Source organism: Protobothrops mucrosquamatus, unplaced genomic scaffold, assembly GCF_001527695.2.
Source record: "Protobothrops mucrosquamatus isolate PMUCROS unplaced genomic scaffold, P.Mucros_1.0 scaffold1826, whole genome shotgun sequence".
NCBI classification, from domain to species: Eukaryota; Metazoa; Chordata; class Lepidosauria; order Squamata; family Viperidae; genus Protobothrops; species Protobothrops mucrosquamatus.
In genome coordinates, this window is record NW_015387960.1 from 335,906 (window position 1) to 359,663 (window position 23,758).

Below are 23,758 nucleotides of genomic sequence, written 5' to 3' on the forward strand. Positions count from 1 at the left end.
TGGGGGTCCTCGGCAGGGATTGTTTTCCTGCACACATTGAAGGGGCAGATTTCAACCAAAATGGACAATCTCCAAGCTACCCCAGTTCCAAGGTAAACTGTACTCAGTAACTAGCTGGTATTCTGTGCCGTTTGCGTAGCGATGGTGACACACAGCAGCAATGAGTCTGATATATAAGCGTATGTGCAGCTGCGTTTTGTTCTAGCTGAAGTTCCTTTAACGGCAGCCTCAATGTACACAAGTGACTGTCCTCACTGCCCCCGCTCTGCGAAAGGCCCCCCCTAGTGCTGAAATAGCTGTACAGGTCCTTCACTTGCTCCCATGAGACCATGAGAACCCCAAACCTAAGGACTTCCTCCTCAAGAAGGAGCATAACCACATCCAAAGGCAAAGTTGATATAATCCTGAAAATGACGGGTTTCTGAATTAACAGCTATTCCATCTTGGGTGGAGTCTCAATCTGTATCTCCTCACTAAATACCCTAACCGCCTCCAGGATTTCTCCCATTTGGTTTGGGGTAGAGATATATAATGGGGGTTGATCTGCGTATTGATGATACTTCACCCAAATCAGTGGATGACTTTATCCAACGGCTCTCCTATGACAAAAAGATGAAACATTGAGGGATCTTTTAATATATTAAAACATCAATGGAAGAATAAAAGAAATAGCCACGATGTAGATCAGGGGTAGTCAACCTTGGCTCTTTTATGACTCGTGGACTTCAACTCCCAGCATTCCTGAGCCAGCTGTGCTGGCTCAGGAATTCTGGGAGTTGAAGTCCACGAGTCATAAAAGAGCCAAGGTTGACTACCCCTGATGTAGATAAAGAGGGTACTAGAATTCAGATTTACCCAGTGAAACTTACTGCTACTTTTGCCATTCTAGGGATAGTCCTGAAATTAGAATCTCAGGTGAAAGCAAAATAGAATCATCAGCATTCATATTCTGGTTATCAGCCAGTTTATTATAAAGAGAAAATGTTATCACAAGAAGCTAGAAATGACAACCTCCTTTTAGGCTCTCCCCAAAGCTTCAAGTGCCTTTGCATCGTAGTTGCATATGGATAGTTGAAACTTGATGTTTGTTCCGAGCAAGGTTATAAATCATTCTTTGCCAGTCTGGGCTCCCTCCAGCTGAGTAGAATTTGATTTCCAGAATTGCTCAGCCAACACTTCCACCACTGAAATTTCTAAGAGCTCATACATCTGCTTTACCTCAAATGGTTCATGGGCTGTCTAAAGGAACGTTTACCTTTGTGCAGATTGTTTTCATATTGTGTAGTCTATCAAGTGACTCCTGAGGACTTCCAAGATACTGTTGAAGTTCTGCGTGCAAAATCCGCATTGAAAATGGAACCATGGACCCTAAAACAACAAAATATACGGGTTACTATCTTCCAGCTATCACAATTTCTTTATAATGGCAGTTAGAGAGAATCTCTATTTTAATCAGCGTGAGTTAGGGCAGAATTATAATATTAACATTATTCATCAGGTCTTTTTCCAGTTGAATGCTGGACTAGGAAAAGGCTGTGAATATAATCTATGATTTCAGCAAAGCTTTTGATAAGGTTCCACATGTCATTCTTCCTAACAAGCTACTACAGGGTGATTTGCATGACACTACAGTAAGGTGCTTCACAATAGCTACCTAACTGCACACAGACAGTCAGCATTAATGATACCATGTTGAGTCGGAAAGTTGTAACTAGTGGGGTTCTGTAAGGATCAATTCTGAGCCTAGTATTAATGGCCCAGAAGATGGCAATGAGGGGCTCCTTATTAGCTTTCTGGAAGACATAAAATTGGGAGGTCTGACTGACATCTCAGCATGGTAGTCTAAATTAACCTTAACCATTAACCTAATAGGATGGAAGACTGGACTGAGAGGGATAAGATGTCCTTCAGCAGGGAGAAATGAAAACTACCACACTTCAGAAAAATACGGGACACATGTACTCATGGCTTGGAAATCCTATATCTGAAAAGGGCATAGGTATGGTCAGTGACAAGCTGAACATAAATCAGCAGTGTGAGACAGTTGCTAGAAGGGCTATTGTAACTTGGTGCTGAATTAGCAGGCAGAGGTTGTATCAAAGCCACCCGATGTCATTGTTTCTCTCTATTCCGTACTGGTGAAACCACACATTTGCACATACAAGTCTGACAGGTTGAGAGGGTTCAGAAAAGATCAAACAATAGTAGTATATATAGAGCTTGAAGAAGGCTTTCCAAAGACATGATAGTCGTGTTCAATTCTGATCTTATGAATGCAAACCAAAGTATAGTTTTAAATTTCACATATATATGGAATTTGGCTTCCAGTTCTTGTAACCTATATCAGTGGTCCCCAATCTTTACAGCTTGGCGGGTGGGGGGAGGAGGGAACTGGGCCATGCAAGTAGCGGACCGGTACACGGTATGCAGCTCGATTCGCATAAACAGTAGGCTGGTGCGTGTGTACACAGCTTGACTTTTACAAGTCGAGCTCTGCCTGCGCACCAACCCGCTGCTTGCGCAAGTTGAGCTGTGCGTGTGCATGCACCAGCTCGACGCTCATGTGGCCCAGTAGTGGGCTGCAGCCCGGGGGTTGGGGACCCCTGATCTATATTATCCACCAGAATTATTAAGCTCTTGAAATGTATAAGATTCATTACCAAAAAAGTTTATAATTCTTTAGAAACAAAGATAAATTCAGCCATTACAACTGTTTCTCACATCCTTCCATTATTTTTTTCTAACAGAAAGCTTTTGTAACCAACATATAAACCCTGAGCAAAAAAGCAAGCAAAAAAAAAATTAGCCTTCATCTAGCTAAAGATCAAGATTTTAATATCACACATGTAATAAGCTAGACATTATTAACTTTGCATTCGGTGACAATATGGCCTTAGAATATTTATAACAGAGCTTAACCGGATTTACTTACAAGTATGTATATTTTGGAATATTCTAAATGCCACAGCTATTTTAAAGTGTACTGGAGCTTTGATATTTAGGCTAAATCTAATCACCCAATGACCTCTAATCAATGCTGACTACTTACCAATTCAATGTTATTCTGGCAAGAATAGTTAAGGGAGAGAGCATTGTTTTTGGCTACACTCTTCCTCGAAGTATAACTGAAATCCCTTCAGAAGGATAAAATGCAGGTCACCTTCAGAGGCTCTCCTCTGGGTATCCCTGCCAAGAGGTTAGGTAGGTGACTACAAGATAGAGGCTCTTCTTACTTATGGAAGAGTCTTTTTTAAAACAGAGGTCCAGTTGTTTGATGTCTGCCATGCTGTTCCCCGGAGGATTTCTCCTCTTTCAACAATTATTTCCCTCAGGAAGGCATGACACTGGCTCACTCTGAAAACACAGAAGGTGGACAGAGACATTATTTTTCTCCTAGGCATTTTCACTTTGAACACTTTAGTTGCAAGAGTAGTATCTATCTATTATTACTATGATGGCTTCTGTCTTTGCTCCTCTTTCTTTTATTAGGAGTGTGTATGTGCCTATGTGTACTTTCTACGTGCAGATTGCTGCTTGGTGGCAACATGCAGATGAGGTGTCTCCACAGTGGTCCTTATTCTGAGGAATAATCACTCTTCTGTGGCACATCAGGTCCCAGTGTCAGTTGTTCAGATATCCTTTTCAATTTTTTTTTAAATGTTGACCTTTCCCAGTTCTTAACATCCCATGGCACGTTCTTTTTAATTAACTGTTTTTTTCCAGTGTTTATTTCACTTTTTTATTATGATTTTTAATAGACAGTTGTAAACCATTCAGGGTAATTGATAATAAACAGAAAATTATCACCACTTTCTACTGCCTTTTATTTCTTTATTTAGTTTTGTTAAACTCAAGTGTTTGTAATGTGTCTACCGGATTTGTGATGGGCCACATCAACCATCTAATAATCAATTACAAATGTAACACTGAAGTGAATGCACTGTATTTTTTTTTTTAAAAAAGAATATCTTTTGAATTACTTGAAGTACATTTCCCATAATTACGTTTCGGAAACAAGTCAGCCAAGATTCAATCCTGGCTGGGATACTGAGACAGCACTGATATGATTGATAACCTCAGGCAGGCTAATCCATCTTAGTCCTCCTTGATTTTTCATTGGCCTGCAATAGCGTCACTCGTGGCATCTTTCTGGCCTTACTTAGGAGATGTGAGTGGGAGGCACAGAGTTATGATGAATCTCCTACTTTCCTTGGCGCCAGTTCCAGGGAGGACACAGAGAGACTGAGCTGGAGTCCCCACTGTATGGGGTTCCTAAGGGATCTACTCTCTCACCCACTCTTATTTAACATCTACATGAAGATTCACCTTGTACACTAACTACACTCCTTTCCAGACTGGTTGACCTTGCTCATATTGACCCACATATCTTAGTCATTTCCGGTTTAGCCTACGATGATGCACACTACATGGGGCTGCCCTTGAAAAGCATTTGGAAGCTACAGCTGGTCTACAATGCAGCAGTACAGACAGTTTAGATGTTTCTTGTTATGGTTATCACTGCTCTGCAAGCTGCACTGGCTCCCTATAGGCTTTTGGGTGAGATTCAAGATGCTCGTTGCCACCTATAAAGATTTCCATAGCATACAGCCAGGCTACTTTTCTCCCCTGATCTCTGCTTGACTCACCAGATCTAGCAGGAAGAGCATGTTCCCTATCCTTTCCATTAAACAATGCCATTCTGGAATATTGCCTTTTCTGGGGCAGTGCCGGCCCTATGAAATAGGATCCCTCCAGAGATTAGGATGGCCCCAGCCCTATTATCCTTTCATAAGGCATGAAAGACCAGGTTGTTCCCTCAGGCATTTGGGCCATTGTGGTTAGGGGAGCTCTGCTGGTTAATTTTGGTTAATGTTATTCTTTGTGAATTGGATTGTGTTTGTGGCCTCATGTTAAGTTGGGTTTTGTTAAACTATTATTATCTTTAATCCTGCACGTCATCCTGTGATAACTTTCCTGGACGCTTCCCCAGATACCTTGCCAGATGTCAGCTTGGAGGAAGATGCACCAGTTCCAGGCACATCAGGAGGGGAATTGGTCAATGGCTCCAAGCAGATGTTTGAGAGTGATTTGGCTCAAGCACAGCTGCAGCAGGACAGCCCTGAGGCTTCAGGTGGGGAAAACAAGCAGCTGCAGCCGGTCAGTGATGAGGAAGAGGAACTGCCTTCTGCACCTGATCCAGGAACATGTAGGGCAGAGAAAAGGCAGAAGCAGCAAAGGTCAGCCAGATTACTCTCAAGGAGGCATCCTTGCCCTTTTGATGGGCTGCACCAGAAGCTGGCTACTTAGCACAGCAGACAGATGGAGATGATGCTGGGAACAACGTGTTTGTTTTCTTGCTATGTGTTCTTGCCTTGAATTTCAGATCGTGTCTCTTCAGCTGTTTCCTTTGCCTTGTGTTGCCTTGCCTTGGCCTGTGGATTTGCCTGTCTTGGAACTTGCCTTCGCCTTGGAAACTTGCTTTGGCCTAGTGGACTGGACATGCCTTTGCCTTGATGACTAGTGTTGGCTTCATTTGAGAAGTCTGTGAAACTCATTGGGGTTGAGTTGCTGCCGGCATAGGGAATTACCGGGGAATACCAATTCAGGCTCGGAAGCCTTAATAAAGACCCCTTACACCTATGGTGTGTGTATGTGCAAGAGTGGGACAGCACACACCCAGAGTCACTGTGAGAGATGGACAGCCTTATAAATTCTTTTCAATATATTAAATAAATTTATCTCTTCCTAATGGATGGTCTTTTGTAAGAAATTCATTTGGACTAAACACTCATGCTATGTTGTAAAAATAAATGATTCGAAGCAATTATTGTTTACAAAACATTACAGATAAATCTGCAGTGCAAGAAGTCAGCAAGGAGAAGGCACAGGCAGTCAGTAGCATTCCACCAGCCTGATTTTCTCTCTTTCCCAATGACCTCCATTACTCTCTAATGCCCTTTCTCTCCAAAACAGAAAATGAGCTTCTCTTCTATGCCATCAGATCTGCGTTGTCAATTTACTTCATATTTCTATCTCATGGTCTTGGTTCCTAAACCACTCCTTTGTTGCCTTCTTTACCCACAAGCATCTTTTCTTAAACCATTAGTGAATAAAAAGTTTCAATCTACAGACAGATGGATATTCCACAGATTTTAAAAAAAAAAAAAACCCAAGAAGACAGTATTAATTCTGATACTAGTTATTAAACAAAGTTAATGATCCTATATGCTGTTTCATGGCAGGCCAACTCATTAGTACTGAGGTTATTATGCAATGGAAATCCATAACCCCATCACAAAGATGTAGCACCAGAGCTAACCCCAGAGCTTCATTTTAAAGCAGTGAATAAAAGTTGGCAGCCAAGCTAAACCACAGTCAATCTCTGACAAAATGAAGCTATTAACTTAGTCCATTTTCACTTCTTAGGATTGAGGTAAGGCATACTATTCTCTATTGCAAGCAGAGCAGCAACTCTGGCTGACACCGAAAAACAGTGATATACATCAGTAACACCCAAGGATCCAAACTCTGGGAGGAGTCTGAATGTATTCTAAAGAGTAAAGGCACCTAAGCCAGAGGTCCCCAACCCCCTGTCTGTGGACCAGTACTGGGCTGCGGCATGCCAGCAACTGGTCCGCACAAACAAGGAAAGCCCCATCCACAGGATGCAAGCAGCACACAAAACCACGCACTCCCCGGTCCTTGGAAAAACCTCTCTCCTCGGAACCGGTCCCTGGTGCCCAAAAGGTTGGAGACCTCTGACCTAAGCATCTCTACTTTTGAGTTTGGAAAATGTATCATTTCTTACTCTAATTACATCCTAATTAGGTGAAATGACAATCAGGGCTCTTTATGTTCAACATTCTTGGAAAATACAATTAAAATTCAGAAGATACTGATGATTATTTTCTTATAAGAAAAGGGACATCTTTGTCAGTTGTATTATAATAGACAATCATTATTTTTCTGTTAAAAAAGCCCACTTCATATTAAAAATATATATCTGTCTCTCACATTAAAAAACACAAATAAGGTTATCAAAATTTAAATACAGAGACAGAATATGACAGAATGGCTCCAACAGCAGAATAGAAAGGAAGCCATTCCCCTTAATCTGCTGCCTTCCACACATTTTCAAAAACTTCTCCTGAGGGCGGAGAACAGATGAAAGTCATATTTGCAGAGAAGATGTCTGCCTTTATCAACTAAAAATTAATGTTTACAAATCGCTGAAAGCGTGTCCATACATAACGGCATTTAAATATTTACATTTATTTGTTTGTATTTCAGTTTGTCAGAATCCTAATCTGATTATAAAACCAAAGAAATTAGTTGGCAATTGCAAACAATTTTATAATTGTGAAACCTCATGTATCAATCTTTTAGATTTTAAGTGAGAACAATAATAAAAATACGGCAACGGCTTCACTATTGTAGTGCTTGCCTTCTGGAATAATATCTCTGCAGAGGACCCTTTGGCTCCCACCCTGATGGGATTCTATAAATCTTTAAAAACTTGGGTGTTCTCCAAGGCCTTCAAGTAAGATGCGGTAGAGTTCCTGTTGTTTGTGCTTTTGTGTGGGATCATGTTTTGTCTGCATATATTTCCTCCTCCTCCTCCTCCTCCTCTTCCTCCTCTTCCTCCACACTTTTAAAGTGTTAGCTGCCCAGAATCATTCTGGGTGGCCTTTAAAATAAAGAAATAGAAGTCTATGAGGTAAAGTTTTGAGAGTACAAGGGTAAGTGACAGTTTAGTAAAAGGTTTTGGAAGATACATGGTTGTGTGCTACTGTCATGGGGTTTGCAAGGTGCTTGGATGCATGTTTGTGAGTCTGGTGTCTAGTCAGGTTTAAGAACACAAAGACCTCCAGAAAGGGGGTCAGCTAAGTTTCAAGGACAGAACACAAGGCTAAGGAGGCAGAAAGGCCATGCAGTAATAGGACACTTCCTCTTGCATCACCAATAAAGACTCATCAACTGACAAAAAACAATCAAGTGACAGAATCACAGGAGGTGCTGACTCTGAAGTTTTAACAGATTTAAGAGAGCATTCGATCAGAATATCAGTTGAAACAGGAAGATTTTGATTTGTTTCTCTGTGACAGCACACAATTCTTCTGCTAAGATGTTTCTTTCAGCTTCCTCTGATTGAGAATGAAGGAGCTAGAGAAAAAGTAGCTAACATGGGAAAACCATGTTATACCTATAGGAAACAAAAATCTATAGAAAAGGTTTTTACTGGATCCTTTCAACAGAATTATTATTTTTGAGCATCTTAATCTATAGAGTGATAGAAAAAAAATTCAGAGTAGGTCTAAATATATATAGAAGCATTTAAAATAGTTAATTCATTTAAAATAGTTAAACATTAAATGAAGAAAAGAATTCTTTTTACCCAGCAATAAAAACAAAGGCAAATGCTATACTACAAATGTGGTACCTAAACCTTCTATCCTTTATGAATCTTAAAGTAAACAGAAGCAAATTTTTACAACACAGTCATCAACTGTTAATAAGGATAAATGGACAAAATCTGAGAGTCAACACAAAGCCAGCCAGGTGACCTTGGGCCAGTCATACTCTCTCAGCCCTAGAAAGAAAAGCAATGGCAAGCCACTATAGTGGCTAGTCCAGGCAGTTTCCAGGAATCAACACTGACTCAAAGGCACCACCCTATACACAAGTGTAATACACAAAAGTGTACTACAAGGATTTTCTAGAATGTGTATTTTCTTTACCACTTCCAGTGTTCTTATTGTCTCTTTCAAGTGGAGTTAGCCATCCATAATTAATAGCAGGAGGATTTTATACCTTTTGCTTCATTTGCATGTCCAAACATCGCTTCTTCACATAAGTGAAACATACAAGAGCAAAAGTGGGTTTAATTGGAGAATATACGGGTGTAACTTAAAAAATACAATCATTCGTGTCTGTAAAGCATCACTAGCACAGTTTCTCACTGTATTAAAAGAGTACTGAAATCTTTCACATGCTCATATATAGGCAAGAAATTCCTTCGGTTATCATGCACTATTATCATTTTTATACAAAATACAAATAAGGTATCAGTTGATCTTGAGGACCTACTCATTTACCACAAAAACTGAAGCTGTTATTACTGGTGCCGCCTCCCTTCCAATCTTGATGCTTGATTATGACGGCACCGGTAGCAGCATTCATCAAGCATGAGTACACAACCAGTCAGCTCCTGGTAAGATTGACACATGCTCCCAAAGAAACAGGGAAAAAAGCATCGAATAGGTAAAAGTGGAATGCTTGGCATAATGTAAACAGCAACAGTTTAAAGGGAAAAAAGAAGACAAAAAGGGGTGGGGCACCCTTATATTTTATTCTACTTTCTGTTTTTGTCCAGTTTCCCTTAAGTTCCAGTCCTGAAAAGCTTCAGATAACAAATATTGCCCCATCCTGAAAAAAAAAAATGCTTGCATCAGTTACAGTCACCAGCAGCAATAAACAGCAACCCACTGCTTTTGTAGCAGATGAGTCAAGCTATTAAGAGCTGTTAGAGGACTGGAGACAAGATGTGTGTTGGGAAACAAAAACTGACTAGGAGAAAAACTTTACTCTATCCCATGCTGATTATACAGCAAAAAGAAACTAAAAAAGTGTTTTGAATTTAGAATAGAATAGAATAGAATAGAATAGAATAGAATAGAATAGAATAGAATAGAATAGAATCTTTATTGGCCAAGTGTGATTGGACACACAAGGAATTTGTCTTTGGTGCATAAGCTCTCAGCGTACATACAAGCAACAATGCTCACAATATTCAATTTTCCAGTATTAAAATAATCAAAAGCACCAGCAGTGTGGTAGACATTTGGGCTGCATTATTTGTATTTTTATTTTGTTGATTAGTTTAGCATAATTATTTTTTAAGAACATCAGTGATAATAATTGGAAGCTTGGTGGGAAACATTCTCGTTTAGAAGAACTGAAAAAAAAAGGCAAAGTAATACCAGAAAGCACTTTAATTATAAGGATCTCCTAGGAACACCCCCTTCCTTGTATAGAATTTTGCATAGAAGATTTTTAGCAGCAGATAGGATGGTAGGATGCTGCTGTTCCCACTAGAGGGAAACCTAATGCATTTTTGAAATGTGCCTAGGTGAACAGGGAGAACAAAAAAAAATAAAAATGCTGCCTTATCTGGTCTTTGATCTGCTATTTTTTTTTCCAAAATAGTGTTAGCTTCCTAGTTTTCAGATTTTTGGAAACACATATAGAAGAAAATAGGTAAAAAGGGGCAAGAATAAGAGGCGAGCAAGAAGCATTTTGAAGCAAAAAAGGATTTTTCAAGCTTTTGTAACGGATAAGGCAAGCATGCGATTGCATAGTTCTGAAAATCGAATGAATCAAGGCATCAATCATGTTCCAAGTTCACAAGAGCCATCTTTTAAAACTGGCTGCTGTTTAAACTCCCCTCCTTTTAAAATTTATTTTGATATTTGCAGCAAATTGTAAGCCTAAAGCCAAGGATGATCTCACTGAATTACGAACAGATGTCAGAGAGAACAGTGAATTAGCTGCTATTTCCTAGATCCTGCAGGCAAGCACTTCTCAAAACTAAAAGAATCAGCTGTTCATAATCCCCACGCCCACCTACCCTTTAGACTTTCTTTAAGGAAAAGAAATAACTCCATTCCCCCGTGTCACCCTTTTTTTCTTCTAAACAAAGATTGGGCATAGAATATACAGCTGACAGTCACACAGAATTTCAGCTTTGAATAAAGAGAGTCTACCTTACTTGTTTAGCTGTTCAGAAGTGAATAATGCACACATCCCTTTTCAGTCACCTTTTGCTTAAGCTACGTAGATAGGGCTGGCCGTTTGGCTGTCCAAAAGGAACAGAGGCTGGAACATCAAAGAAGCAGACTGGCATCACTGCTTCTGCATTCTTTATTATTAGCTGCAGGTTTGGTCTCCAAGCTGATGTATAATACCTTAAACGCAGTGGATACTTTTTCAGAAATTCAGTACGATTCATTCACAATTGAGAAGACAGCACCAAACAAAGGAAAACAGAGATTCAAGGAATTCCAGCATTACTAAGGATGCAATTTGTTTTTCAAAATGAAGAGATAGATCTTAATGTTCTGTAATAGTCATCCAGGCTTATATTTCGATGTAATTTACATATAATCCCACAAGCTCTGTTTGTAAATTAACAGTTCTCAAAAATCATGGTGGCACAAAGTCTCCTACATAGATTTGGCAAATGCCAAAAGATATGAGAGTATCTTGATGGGAATAACTGAGGCACAACACCTGATTTTTAAAAAACAAAACAAAAACAAAACAACAACAGATTAGGGCCACCTATAGCAACCCAAGAATAATAAGGAAAACAAAATGTAACAGCCTGACAATGTTATGGCATGACTGCAGGCTTATGCCTGACGTCTTTGTTCAATTCACTTGAAAATCAGCAATTCACTTGGATGCTAGATTCTCTGCCGTGTATACTGCAACACCACTAGATGAGAACAGAGGTAAACTTTCCAACCCAACAATTCTACCTTTATTTATTAGCGTGGCCATGTTAAGAAAATACGTAATTTGATATTTCTGAGAGCAGGACAGTAGAAAAATGTTCTACTGCTCCTCATCATTTAAAAATATATTTAATGCTACCTTGAGTACATAAGTTGTGATCACAATTTCTGAAGCCATGCATTTTAAAACTAAGGGGTCCATTCACACCTTTTTTTTTCAACCACAAAAGAACAAATAAACCACTATGTGGAATTCTATGTCTTCCAACAAGGGTAAAGATATAGACCTTGCCATCTTGCCCCTTGCCCTTACATAAGGTTTTTAAGGGAAGAATTAGCAGATGCCTGATTTTAAAAGATCAGGCCACATATGCAGTGATCAAATAGAATAATGCATACCTTAGTCCAGTGGTGGCGAACCTATGGCACGGGTGCCAGAGGCGGCACTCAGAGCCCTCTCTGTGGGCATGTGCGCCGTCACCCCAGTCCTAGGCCTTCAGCTGGGTTTTATAAAACCTTTTCGCTTTAGGCCTCCGCAGCCATGTGCAAAAAAAAAAAAAAGGTTCAATCAGTCAATTTCAACTTCTCACGGGAAAAAAAAGATCTTGCAAAGTTGGAATTGATTGACTGAACTTTTTAGTCCCACCCATCTGCCCTTACCACCGCCACGCCCACCCAATTGGCCATGCCCACCCAATTGGCCACACCCAACCAATGGACCACACCCACCCGGCACTCGACAATGCATAAGTGGGTTTTGGGTTGCAGTTTGGGCACTCGGTCTCTAAAAGGTTCGCCATCACTGCCTTACTCAATTTAAAATCCTAGGGCTTTTTCAAATCTTGGCATAGCAATTTCTTGACAGAAAAAGAGAACGGGGAGACAGGGAAATCAGGTGCTATTAGTACTTTTTTCCTTCAGCAAAATCATCAACTGACTGTCATAATTAACTTCTACTCTTTGCTGAAGTGATCAATAGAGTAGCCACTGAGCAGTAACTATCTACTAAAATTGAACCTGAAAAAAACAGTTTCATGTCTGAAACAGTTTTCTGGGCCAGGCAATCAACAGAAACTTGTGCTGAGCAATGGTGGCTACAAAGTTAAACTAACATAAAATCCTTATTTCCCAAACTTGCATATCTGCAATTTGGTACAGTGCAGCAGTGAATCCTTACTCTCCATAGCACGTATTCATTTTCACATCAGCAGCGTAAGGTATTTGTCACAAAGAAATGAGTAGGTAAGAATGCACATGCATATGGATCCACCACGTTAAACATCCTACCTGCGGTAGATTATATACTGTACATGTATTAGATATTTGCTCCCATCAGCAAGCTTTTGCACACACTTTGAAGCTTTACTATGTAAATTAAAAAAACAAGTTCCTAAGAAGCCAGGTTTATTCAGCCAACATAAAGAAAATTAACTTAATCTTAGTTAATGAAAGGAGATATAAGAACATTAGGATTCAAGAGAAGCTAAGGTAAAATACATTTGGTGTGTTAGTAAAGTTGATAGGATAGTTGGGCAATTGAGATGCTCTTAGAGTTGGCACATAAAAAGGAGAAAAAAATCAGAGAGGGGAAAAATGAAGTAAAAGATAGATATTTAATAAGTTTACTTATACAGAGGCTAAACAACAGCTACACAATCCCTGGATATTCATAAGATTCTAGGCTGGAATGTACATGCTGTTCCAAAATAAATATACTGTATTTAATTCAATGAATATTTTGAATTGATCTAAATTGCACACATGAATTAAATGAAATATATTTTATATCACTTTCATAACCATTATTTATTTGCATCTTGACATATTTGATTGCAAAGTGCATTTTAATTGCCTAATTCTTTTATCTATTGTGAATCAAAATGAGATAAATAAATCAAAGATTTTACATTTATGCTTGTTATATGGAAAAAATGAAAAGAAAATTAAGCAACCATCAGCATATTATCAAGGATGATGATTACTGCATAGTAGCTAAAGTATCCTTATACTTCATGTTTGTTTTTTAAATTAAAATTAGCTACTTAATGACACCAGTTCAGATGTCTTTTGCTATTCTTTTTCTAAGGCATATTTTCAAATACACTCTTTCCATCTCTCAGGTCATGAGGATAAAATAGAATGAAATAGAATAGAGCTGGAAGGGACCTTGGAGGTCTTCTAGTCCAGCTCCCCGCTTAAGCAGGAGAATCTATACCATCTCGGACAAGTGACTGTCTAGCCTCTTCTTAAAAATCTCCAGTGATGGAGCGCCCGCGATTTCTGGGGGCAAGCTGTTCCACTGGTTCATTGTCCTCACTGTCAGGAAGTTTCTCCTTAATTCTAGGTTGCTTCTCTCGTTAATCAGTTTCCAACCATTGTTTCTTGCCCAACAATACAGAGACATTGTTTGATCTAACATACCTGGCACCCTCTTTTGCATAAAGACCAGATGTATATATGTACTGATTGTCTCTTGGATTTGATTACAATTCTACTTGCTAATTTACTATTGTTCAGGAATCCATAAATATGGATGCTGCAGTATGTTTGATCATGGATTACTAACTCAACCTTAACTTAAAAAAAAAGTAACTTTCCAAATTGCAAATGAACAAATACACAAAGGCTGGTCCATGCCTGACACTTTCTCAATACATGTCTATCCATCGTTTTACCTAGACCGCAATATAGCATCATTTGACCTACAAATGCAATGCACCTATTCATTAACACCTCTCTAGTTAAGTGCTCGGAGGACATCCTCACTACAGATAGTCCTCGACTTACAACACAACAGGAGCCAGAAAATTCATCATTAAGAGGTGCAATCAAGTGTGGCACCTTACCAGTGCACCCAATTTTATTACCTTTTTTTTGCCATGGTCATGAAGCGAATCACCATAGTCACTGAGTGAGACATTATGTGACCACAACAACATGTGATCTTCCCTACTGGCTTCTCCATTGACTTTGTTTCTCAGAGGTCATCTGGGAAGGTTGCAAATGGTGATCATAGGACATGGGATGCTGCGACTGCTGTAAAGGTCTGACAGGTTGCCAAGCATCCAAATCACGATCACATGACTGAGGAGGCACTGTGTTGGTTGTAAGTGTGAGGACTGTTCATAAGTCGCTTTTTTCAGCACTGTCCTAATTTTGAACAGTTGCCAAACACATGTCTGTTAAGCGAGGACTACCTATATTAAGCAACTGCATCAAGACTTAGGAGAAATCACATTTGTATGGCACAGTAAGGTCACCTAGAAAGGAAGTCATGTCTTAAACTGGCATACAGTATTTGGCTGTATCCTCTTAGTCTATAAAAATAACAAATAGCGGTACTGAAAGTTATCATCTGTCCAGATAGTACCAGTAAGTTACCACAGAAATGCAGACAGCTTATCTAGGATAGTCACAAACTTTTTCTTTGTGCCTTAAATGAATTTACTTTCAAAAGTGAATCGATTTCACCTCGACCTCCTACAAACTGTGCTTTCTTTCTTTCTTTCACTGGTTTATTATTTTCATCCATGGCAGTGTTTTCCCAAGATACTATAAATCATAACTAAGCAAGCCATGTTATGTTAATGAAAATCTGCCTTTAGAACCATAGTTAAATTTATATTCAAGGCTCTGGAAGAATGCGTGGCCAACAATAACAATAATAACGATTCACTGAACTTGTATGCTGCTGATTCTCAATGATTCTGAGTGGCTTCCACATAATATGAAGATGTGATACTTAGAAAAAAAATAGGATTTGTAAATTTAGTTAAAGTCTTCTTTTATATACTAATCCACAGCCAATCTTTAAACATGATTTATGTACTCAGATATAATTCTGAACAATAGAAGAATTAAGAACAATATGAACCAATAAAAAGCACAGCCTATGCAGAGCCAGATATTTATATTATTTATATTAACTACAGTCAATACCTGCCTCTGCATAGGCTATGCTTTGTATTAAAGCCTGCTCATATGCTGCTGACCACAGAATTGCTATTTAACAATTATAAAATATTTGTGATTATTTATAATGCTCAGACCTCTGGCCCACAGATGAGTGTAATGTAAGCACATTTATGGGAAAATGTTTAAATGTTAAAGGTGCTAATGTAATGTTTAACTATATACCCAAGCTTTGGAATTTGACTGTTTATCAGGAATTATAGCTGTATGGAGCATGTGGGATGGCTAAAAGAGAAACTGGAAATGTGATATTTTCCCAGATTTCAAGGAACGACTGTCGGAAATGTGTAATCTATCCGTTTTGGAAAAGGCAATATTTTCTACTAATCAAAAGATGCAACAGCATGTATTAGTATTGCAAAGATTTTGTGATATTTTTTAGTAACATGTTGTAATGTTTATATTATGGTATTGCATTCATTATTAAACCAGTGACTATTGATTAAAAAATGATACAAGACCCCAAAGAAACAGTTAATAGGAATAAACATATAAACAGTTTTACCTCTGCGTCCTGGATATACATGAGGATAATATTCATAATACAAATCAGGCTGGTCTAGGTTTCCAAATGGTTCAAATTCCACTTCAGCATTTTGGTACAGACCCAGTTTTACCAGGAGCGCTAGTCTTACAAACCAAATCTTGAAAGTAAAAAAGAAAAAAAAAATTACGCTATTACTGTAATACAAAAATGTATTATCAGATTTTTTTTCAGCTATGAAGAACAAATACCTGTGATACTAATAGATCTAAAGATTATTTTTCATGTGCGCATGCAAGTTCAGCAAACTCATTTTTTTCCAGAAATTTTCCTCTTGAGCTGAATTTTTTTTTCTTTATTTTTGAACTCATTTGCAAATGAATTACCTTACATGGTTGGGTAGTACTCTATACATAATCTGATTATACAGAATTAATATGTTGACATTAACTGAAGACATATATGGATCATTCCTATCCTCAATTATTCACCTTAACTGCCTCTCATAAGAGGTTCAAAATGCAGATACATTACTGGCTCTTTCAAACATTTAGTTTACTAGCAAAACACCTTGGTCCTTAATATTTCTAATTTAGATGTTGCAATTGCTCATGAAGAAATATTTGCAATACTTTAAATTTGCAACACTAATGAAAACATATGCTAACTGTTGATACGTCTTAAAATCTAACCAAAAAGTCAATTGTTTTCTCACGATGGTCACCCCTATGTTTCTATGCTAGAACAAGCGAAGGCAATATCTATTTTTCCTAAGCACCAAAGTAAAGTGAACTGTTTAAGCAAGAAATGCAGACCTTGTTTTTTCATTCATAACTGCAAGAATTATTTATCACTCATCTGAAGGAATCTTAAGAAAGATTGGGGAATAACTGGAGGAAAAATTGGAGGTATCCAGTGTGTGTTTGGCATTTCTGGGTAGATCCTTAATGTGGAACCAATTGCCCATTCCCACACATGTTTAAGATGTGCATGTTTAACATGCATCCTAACTTTTGCCTGACCTGAAGGCAAACATACCTGAAGAGAGTCTGTTGTGTGACTGGTGGGTAGTCCGCTTTTGCCGTAGCCTTGACCATGGGCTGTCAGAAGTCGTCCACAGAGATCAACTGCTGCTCTCCAGTTTTTGGTGCTCTGGAGTGAAAGGGAAAGAATAGGCTAAGTAACAATTTAGCAGCTAAAAATTGAAGCTGCTTATTTTGCTTGAAGCAGCTACAACTAGGCATTAGTAATAATGACAAGGTCACTAAAGCTGGCCAGTAGGAAGCAGGATGTCATTTGTCAAAGCTACTTGTATAATTAGGCAAGAAGCAAAGCCAGGCATGACTCACAATTTACAATTAGAAGATTGCTGGTGTAAAAGGATACATAATTTATTATGAAGTGCCAGAGACTGTTCATTCAGAAATAGTTATCAGTTTTTAATCCATCAAGAATATGCAATGTTTTTGCCACTGCAAAATAATCCCATCTATTGCCTCTAAGTAGCATTGCTATTTTATTCCCCCCCCCCCCGGAATCAAGTTATTTTTCTATTCGTTTTAATCAATTAAATCATAAAGGTAATTCAGTAAGCTGTGCTTGAAAATTCAGCTGTGTGGAAACTCACATTATAATAAATATAAATACTTGAAGTTTTCAGCATCTATTCATTCAATCAGAAAGCACTCAGTAGACGTTTAGCAGAAGTAACATGAATTTTATATTTAAAACTTAAAAACAATCTGCATAATAAAAAGATGACGGATACTTCAAAGTCACAAATACTGCCACCGGAAGAAACAACTTATTTTTTCCTGATCCAAAGCTTAGAAAGAGAAGTTGTATTTTGCTTCCAGTCAAAGCGAAGGCAGTAAAGAGGATTATTTGTTAAAATGTTTGAACACCGAGGTAAGCGAGAATTCTTTAAAATTTTAGCTTATCATGAACAAGCAGGGATGCACACCGCTTGACTGCTCTTGCTTGGCACTTGCCAAGAGCAGCTGAACAAACTTGGACGACAATTTGTGGCTTGTTAGCATCATCTGCAATTAAGTAACCTTGCCTTCTTTCAGTCCTAACAAGCCAGAGTCACAAACCCAGGACAAAATGTAACTTGTGACATTAGAATGTTAGAAAAATCACACTGCATTTCACAATTGAGCGTATTTACCTGACACATTACGCCATCTGTCCATGTTTTTTGGAGCTAGAGAATATGTGTGAAATTTATGGCGTGGACACTCTTACAAACGAGCTACAAGCAACAATGTCCTAACTCACAAAATAGCTCTGCTGAATGTTATAGCAAGTTACAATATATTGATCTACCCAAGGGCAACTCATCAACTCTTCCTACAGGACCTTCCTGTAAACCTCACTTATCTTCTCCCTTCTTTTTGACTAGCTGCATGAACCTCCAGCAAAGCATTGGGGCATATCTACCCACTACTGAATTGTAGAAAAACCACGGTTAAGATAAGGAATGCAAAATGTGCCTGGGCACTATTTGACCCCCAGGTGTGTTTGTGTATCTACAGACAATTCCTTTGGCTCCTGCCAGACTTCCTGCCTTAATTGGCTATTTTTTTTTTCTAAATAGAGAAATTAATGAGCTGATGAATTGCAAACATCACCTTTATTCCCAAGAATGCCTCTGGGCTCCAAGTGCAACTTATAAACAGTATATATGCTTTGTTCGGAAATGTCAGCCCTTGTCTAGAAAAGGAACAAGGGAAGTAGGATGTTAAGGAGCATTGCAAGCAAGGTAGTAGGGGCTAAAATTAAGTAGCATCACGAGTTTATATACCTCACGGCATCTATTTAGCTTACAGGGGAAAAAAATTATACTCCTAATTAATTTTCAGATCTGCCCAATATGGCATCCCAGTACTTATCATGGGATAATATGGGTTGAGCTGAAGAATTCTGGATAACTGATGTCTGAATGGTTAATTCATGCCCAATATAGAGAGTACAGATCTGGCTGTGGAAAACTCTGGGCTCCACTCCAAAAAAGATACTTGAAGGCACAAACCCTGTGTTAACCTGTGTGCAACACATCAAGTTACTGCATCTTTTTCTGGGATAGGTCAGAAAAAACTTCAAATTATAATAGAAGAAGAGGACGATGCCAGAGGCTTACTTAGCCTTGATGTTATGTCCTGGCTTTATAAATTGTGACTGAGGAAATCATGAATTATCTGAGCATGGCCATTTTTTTAAAACTCTGTAATATTCCTTAAATTTTGAAGGATCCTATGAATTACTGTTCTAACAAGAATTTTAAAAAATCTTATAGTACCTTGAGGACACCATATTTATTTTCATACAGCTAATAATAATAACAATAATAACAATAATAACAATAATAACAATAATAACAATAATAACAATAACAATAACAATAACAATAACAATAATAATAATAATAATAATAATAATAATAATAATAATAATAATAATAAAAAAGTTGGAAGGGACCTTGAAGGTCATCTAATCCAACCCCCTGCCCAGGCAGGAACCCTACACCATTTCAGACAAATGGCTGTCCAGTCTCTTCTTAAAAACTTCCAGTGTTGGAGCATTCACCGCTTCTGGAGGCAGCTTTTGTAAATCACATGATGCTAAGTATTTTATTAAAAGCACAACTTGAGATTAATAATAGAATTAAGAGAGAAAAAAGTACCGGTATTCCACTCTGATCATAACTTTAGTTATGAAGAAAAAATGCGGAATGTTTCGAAACGAGAGCACCATTCTTGACTAAGGTGTTAACAGCTATAGTCTACATTATAGGTTTCATACTCAAGCCCAGTGTCATATAAGGAAGCATTCATTAGCCAAAGGGCTGCAAAGCCGAAGCCTTTTCACATATTGATACTAAAGTCTCCAATGAGCAAAAAATGAAGAAAGAGTATTGTGGAATGCCATCACACACCAGTTTATTTCATTGAGAAAAGTTACTAGGAAACAGAAATCCTTCAAAAACAGAGTTGCAAAACTGCTGTTTGAATTTGGTCACATAGCCTGCAGCGTTTTGCATTAACCAGAACATCAATATTTGGTTTTATGATTGTGTTGATAGCGTATATTTTATCAAGATGGAACAAGATGGGATTTAGGATGATACAATCCAGGAAACCCATCCCTCTTTATTAATTTATTTATTTATTAATTTAATTTATATACCGCCCTTCTCCCGCAGGACTCAGGGCGGTGCACAGCATATTAAAACAAGTACAAATACAAAATACAAAAAATATAGACCCCTATAAAAACCACATTAAAAACCAAATATTAGAAGCTGTTATTCCTATTAAAATTATTCTTAAAATCATCCCTAAGTAAAATCCTCCCTAGGTCAGGCCCGCTTGCTGGAAAAGCCATGTCTTGAGGGCGCGGCGGAAAGTAAGGAGATCCGGAATCGTCCGGATCTCGGAGGGTAGTTCGTTCCAGAGGGTGGGGGCACCCACAGAGAAGGCCCTCCCCCTGGGGGTCGCCAGCCGACATTGTTTGGCCGACGGCACCCTGAGGAGACCCACTCTGTGGGAGCGTACCAGTCTATGGGAGGAAATCTGTGGCAGAAGGCGGTCTCGGCGGTCTCTTAACAGTGATCCAATTTTTTTAACCCCTCCTTTCCTTGCTGAGCAGAGCTATCTGTTCTTCTCATTTGCTTTCTTTCTCTTCTTTCTCCTTGCCCAGTAGATTCCTTCCCACCTCTGCTCAGCAAGGAGAACTTGAACGGCCACGCACTGTCATTCCTGCCTCTTAGCTGGCAATCAGCCCACACCCCACCTCTTTGATGACCTCTTCTTTCCCTTTCTTGGGGAAGCCCAGTCTGCTGGCTTTCTTTCTTGGCCTGCTGCCTATGCCTGGAGTTCCAGGTACCATTTCAAATCAAATCAGACTAGAGCTGGAAGGGACCTTGGAGGTCTTCTAGTCCAACCCCCTGCTCAAACCGCAGACCCTATACCATTTCAGACAAGTGACTGTCCAGTCTCTTCTTAAAAAACTCCAGTGATGAAGCATCTACAACTTCTGAAGGCAAAGCTGTTCAGCTGGTTAATTGGTCTCCCTGTTAGGAAGTTTCTCCTTAATTCCAGGTTGCTTCTCTCCTTGATTCGTTGCCATCCATTGTTTCTTGTCTTGCCTTCTGGTGCTTTGGAACATAAGTTGACCCTCTCTTCTTTGTGGCAGCCCCTCAAATACTGGAATACTGCTATCATGTCCCCCCCTATTCCTTCTTTCTCTAGACTAGCCATACCCAAATCCTGCAATCGTTCTTCTTATGTTTTAGTCTCCAGGCCTTTAATCACCTTAGTTGCTCTTCTTTGCACTTTCCCCAAAGTTTCAATACCTTTTTTGTAATGTGGTAGCATGTACAGTAGTGGCCAAAATTGTGGAAACCTTTTGGGAAAAGTGTATTTTTGAGGTTTGATGGCTAATAACACCACTTTTTCTTTTGGAATAGTACCATAAAATTATATATCAATGGAAAGATAATTTAATCAAGAATGTAATGCAACAAAGTTTGTTCAATTATCTGTACTGTATTCTATGAAATGTTATAGCCAAATAACCAGAAAAAGGAAGCACAACTTGTTTAGGTTGATATCAGGTAGCTTTCCTTCATCTGATTGTAGCCAATGAGCATGAGAGAGCCAATTAGGGAGCCAATCAGGTGTCATCTTGTTTTGGCAATGAGCCAATCAGATCACAGTAGGATTCAGTTATTGATGTCATGTACTGAAGCTGAGAGGAAATTTGTCAGTGTGTTATGTGATCGCTATCAAGTTGGTTGTTTTTTTGTGTGCGTTCTTTCATTTAGTGAGCTTGTAAAATGTAATAAAATTAAAGTAATGGTGCAAAGAGTTGAATGGTTGCCCAGAAAGCGATGTAAAATAGTATTATTAAGTGAACAAGGCTACAGTTATAAAGAAATTAGAAGAAAAATTGGGTGGAAACTTAACCAAAGGTGGCATTTCTACTGTACACTTTTCCCAAAAGGTTTCCACAATTTTGGCCACTACTGTACTATAAAACAGAAGAGTGGGCCCCAATTGCCTTGACCAACTGATCGGATCTCACTGCTGCAGGAAGACTAGTCACATTGGGTTAAAATATATTGTTAGTCTCACGTTGCCATCCTGTTTCATTCCTGGAGCCCTCTCTATGCCTGTTTACATGGCACATATTGTGTTGGCTTTGCTTGGCAGTGTTTTCAGCCCCTACAATGAATGGTTGTGGGGTGCAGAAAATGACTTGGAGAATCTGAGATTCCTGTTCTATACTACCGTATATAGGCCATACCACTATTGCATTTGAGAACCTTTTTCAACAAAGGACTTTTTAAAAAAATGAAAATGGGCACTGGGAAGGCTCAGAATTAGGTGTGCCCATCACATGGTTCCTTCTGGAGTCTTCTTTGAACAAGAGAGCACTATGGATGAAATTCCAATTTTGGTGAGCTCCCTAATTGAATACACATTGCTTCAGTGAAAGAAGAAGGTCTGTCTGCCTATCTGTCTGTCTCCTGCCTTTCTTATTTTTATAAATAACTCAAGGTAACAAACATACCTAATACACCTTTCTGCTCCTATTTTCCTCACAACAGCAACCCTGTGACCACCTGAGAGGTGGGCTGAGAGTGAGTGACTGGTCCAAAGTCACCCAGCCAGTTTTTATGGCTAAGGCAGGACTAGAACTCACAATCTACCGTTTTCTAGCCTGGTGCCTTAACCACTTCACCAAACTTAAAAAGATAATGTTGGCAGGCAAGTTGGGAAATAATAATCCAGTTATCTTCCTACCTTGAATAATTTGGGAAGGCAAAAAAAATATTACGTGGTGGGTTAAAATTATATAGAATTATCATGTGTTTACAGATGAAAAAACTGTTTTTAGTTAGTGAGCTACTCTTTTGGTTGTTTTATTCTAACCACGTGTGTCCTTGCAGGGTAAACCAGACAGGAATCACAACCGGATGAGCTAAATCTACTTAACTGCAGAATCTTACAAGTCTCTGAAGCATGAGAAACTAGAAAGGATCCCATCTGAGTCTCTTGTGCTACCCATTACCCAGCTGTGGGCTACGCTGTCTCTTATCCTGTTCTCTGGCAGCGTCTCTTTGCTCAGTCTCCCAAGGTCTTTCCCATATATCATTACACCATACTACTAATAAATCTTGCAATATGGTCTTCAATCAATGAGTTTTCTTCCCCTTTTCATTAAAATTCTTATTGCACTGTCATGTACTTCTTACTCGTATTTTAAAGTTTATTTCAAAATAAAAATCCATATTACAAAGCAAAAATAATCTATAGATTGAAAACATATTATTTAAACTAGGGGATTACTTGATCAATAGTGATAAATAAGATCTCAATGTTTAATATTTATGGTACACAATACACATTATCTTCATATACTACTTTTCTCTTCATATTACCAATGCAAAGATGACGGTAGCTTGCCTACAAATAGTTAATGATCACTAGCGGGAGGTGGAAACCAAGGTAATCCTGGGTCACAATTCTACCATTACAATAAGAAAAATGTCCTATAACTCACATATTTGAAACTTTTGCCCAGATACAGGCACAAAAACATCTTGCCTAGTTTAATGGGATCACAACCAGAAGACTCAGAATTGTGGGAATGGACACCATCTGTTCTTTGATGCATGACAGATGTATATATGCAATAAAGGTTAAATAGTTCAGGTGTTATAGCAGAACAGAGGAGCAGCAATAACAAATAAATAGATGTCTGATTTCAAATATACATT

At 38.6% G+C, this 23,758-nt stretch overlaps 1 protein-coding gene across 1 annotated transcript in view; it reads right to left on the reverse strand.

Moving 5' to 3' along the window:
- Positions 1-23,758, reverse strand: part of TRAPPC12 (trafficking protein particle complex 12) — an 86,697-nt gene that overhangs the window by 39,294 nt on the left and 23,645 nt on the right. Inside the window, exons 5-7 of the mRNA XM_015823297.1 lie at positions 17,011-17,124; positions 15,994-16,132; positions 1,256-1,368 (exon numbers count right to left, since the gene is read on the reverse strand). Coding sequence (XP_015678783.1) covers positions 1,256-1,368; positions 15,994-16,132; positions 17,011-17,124 — 366 coding nt within the window. The remainder of the gene's footprint in view (positions 1-1,255; positions 1,369-15,993; positions 16,133-17,010; positions 17,125-23,758) is intronic.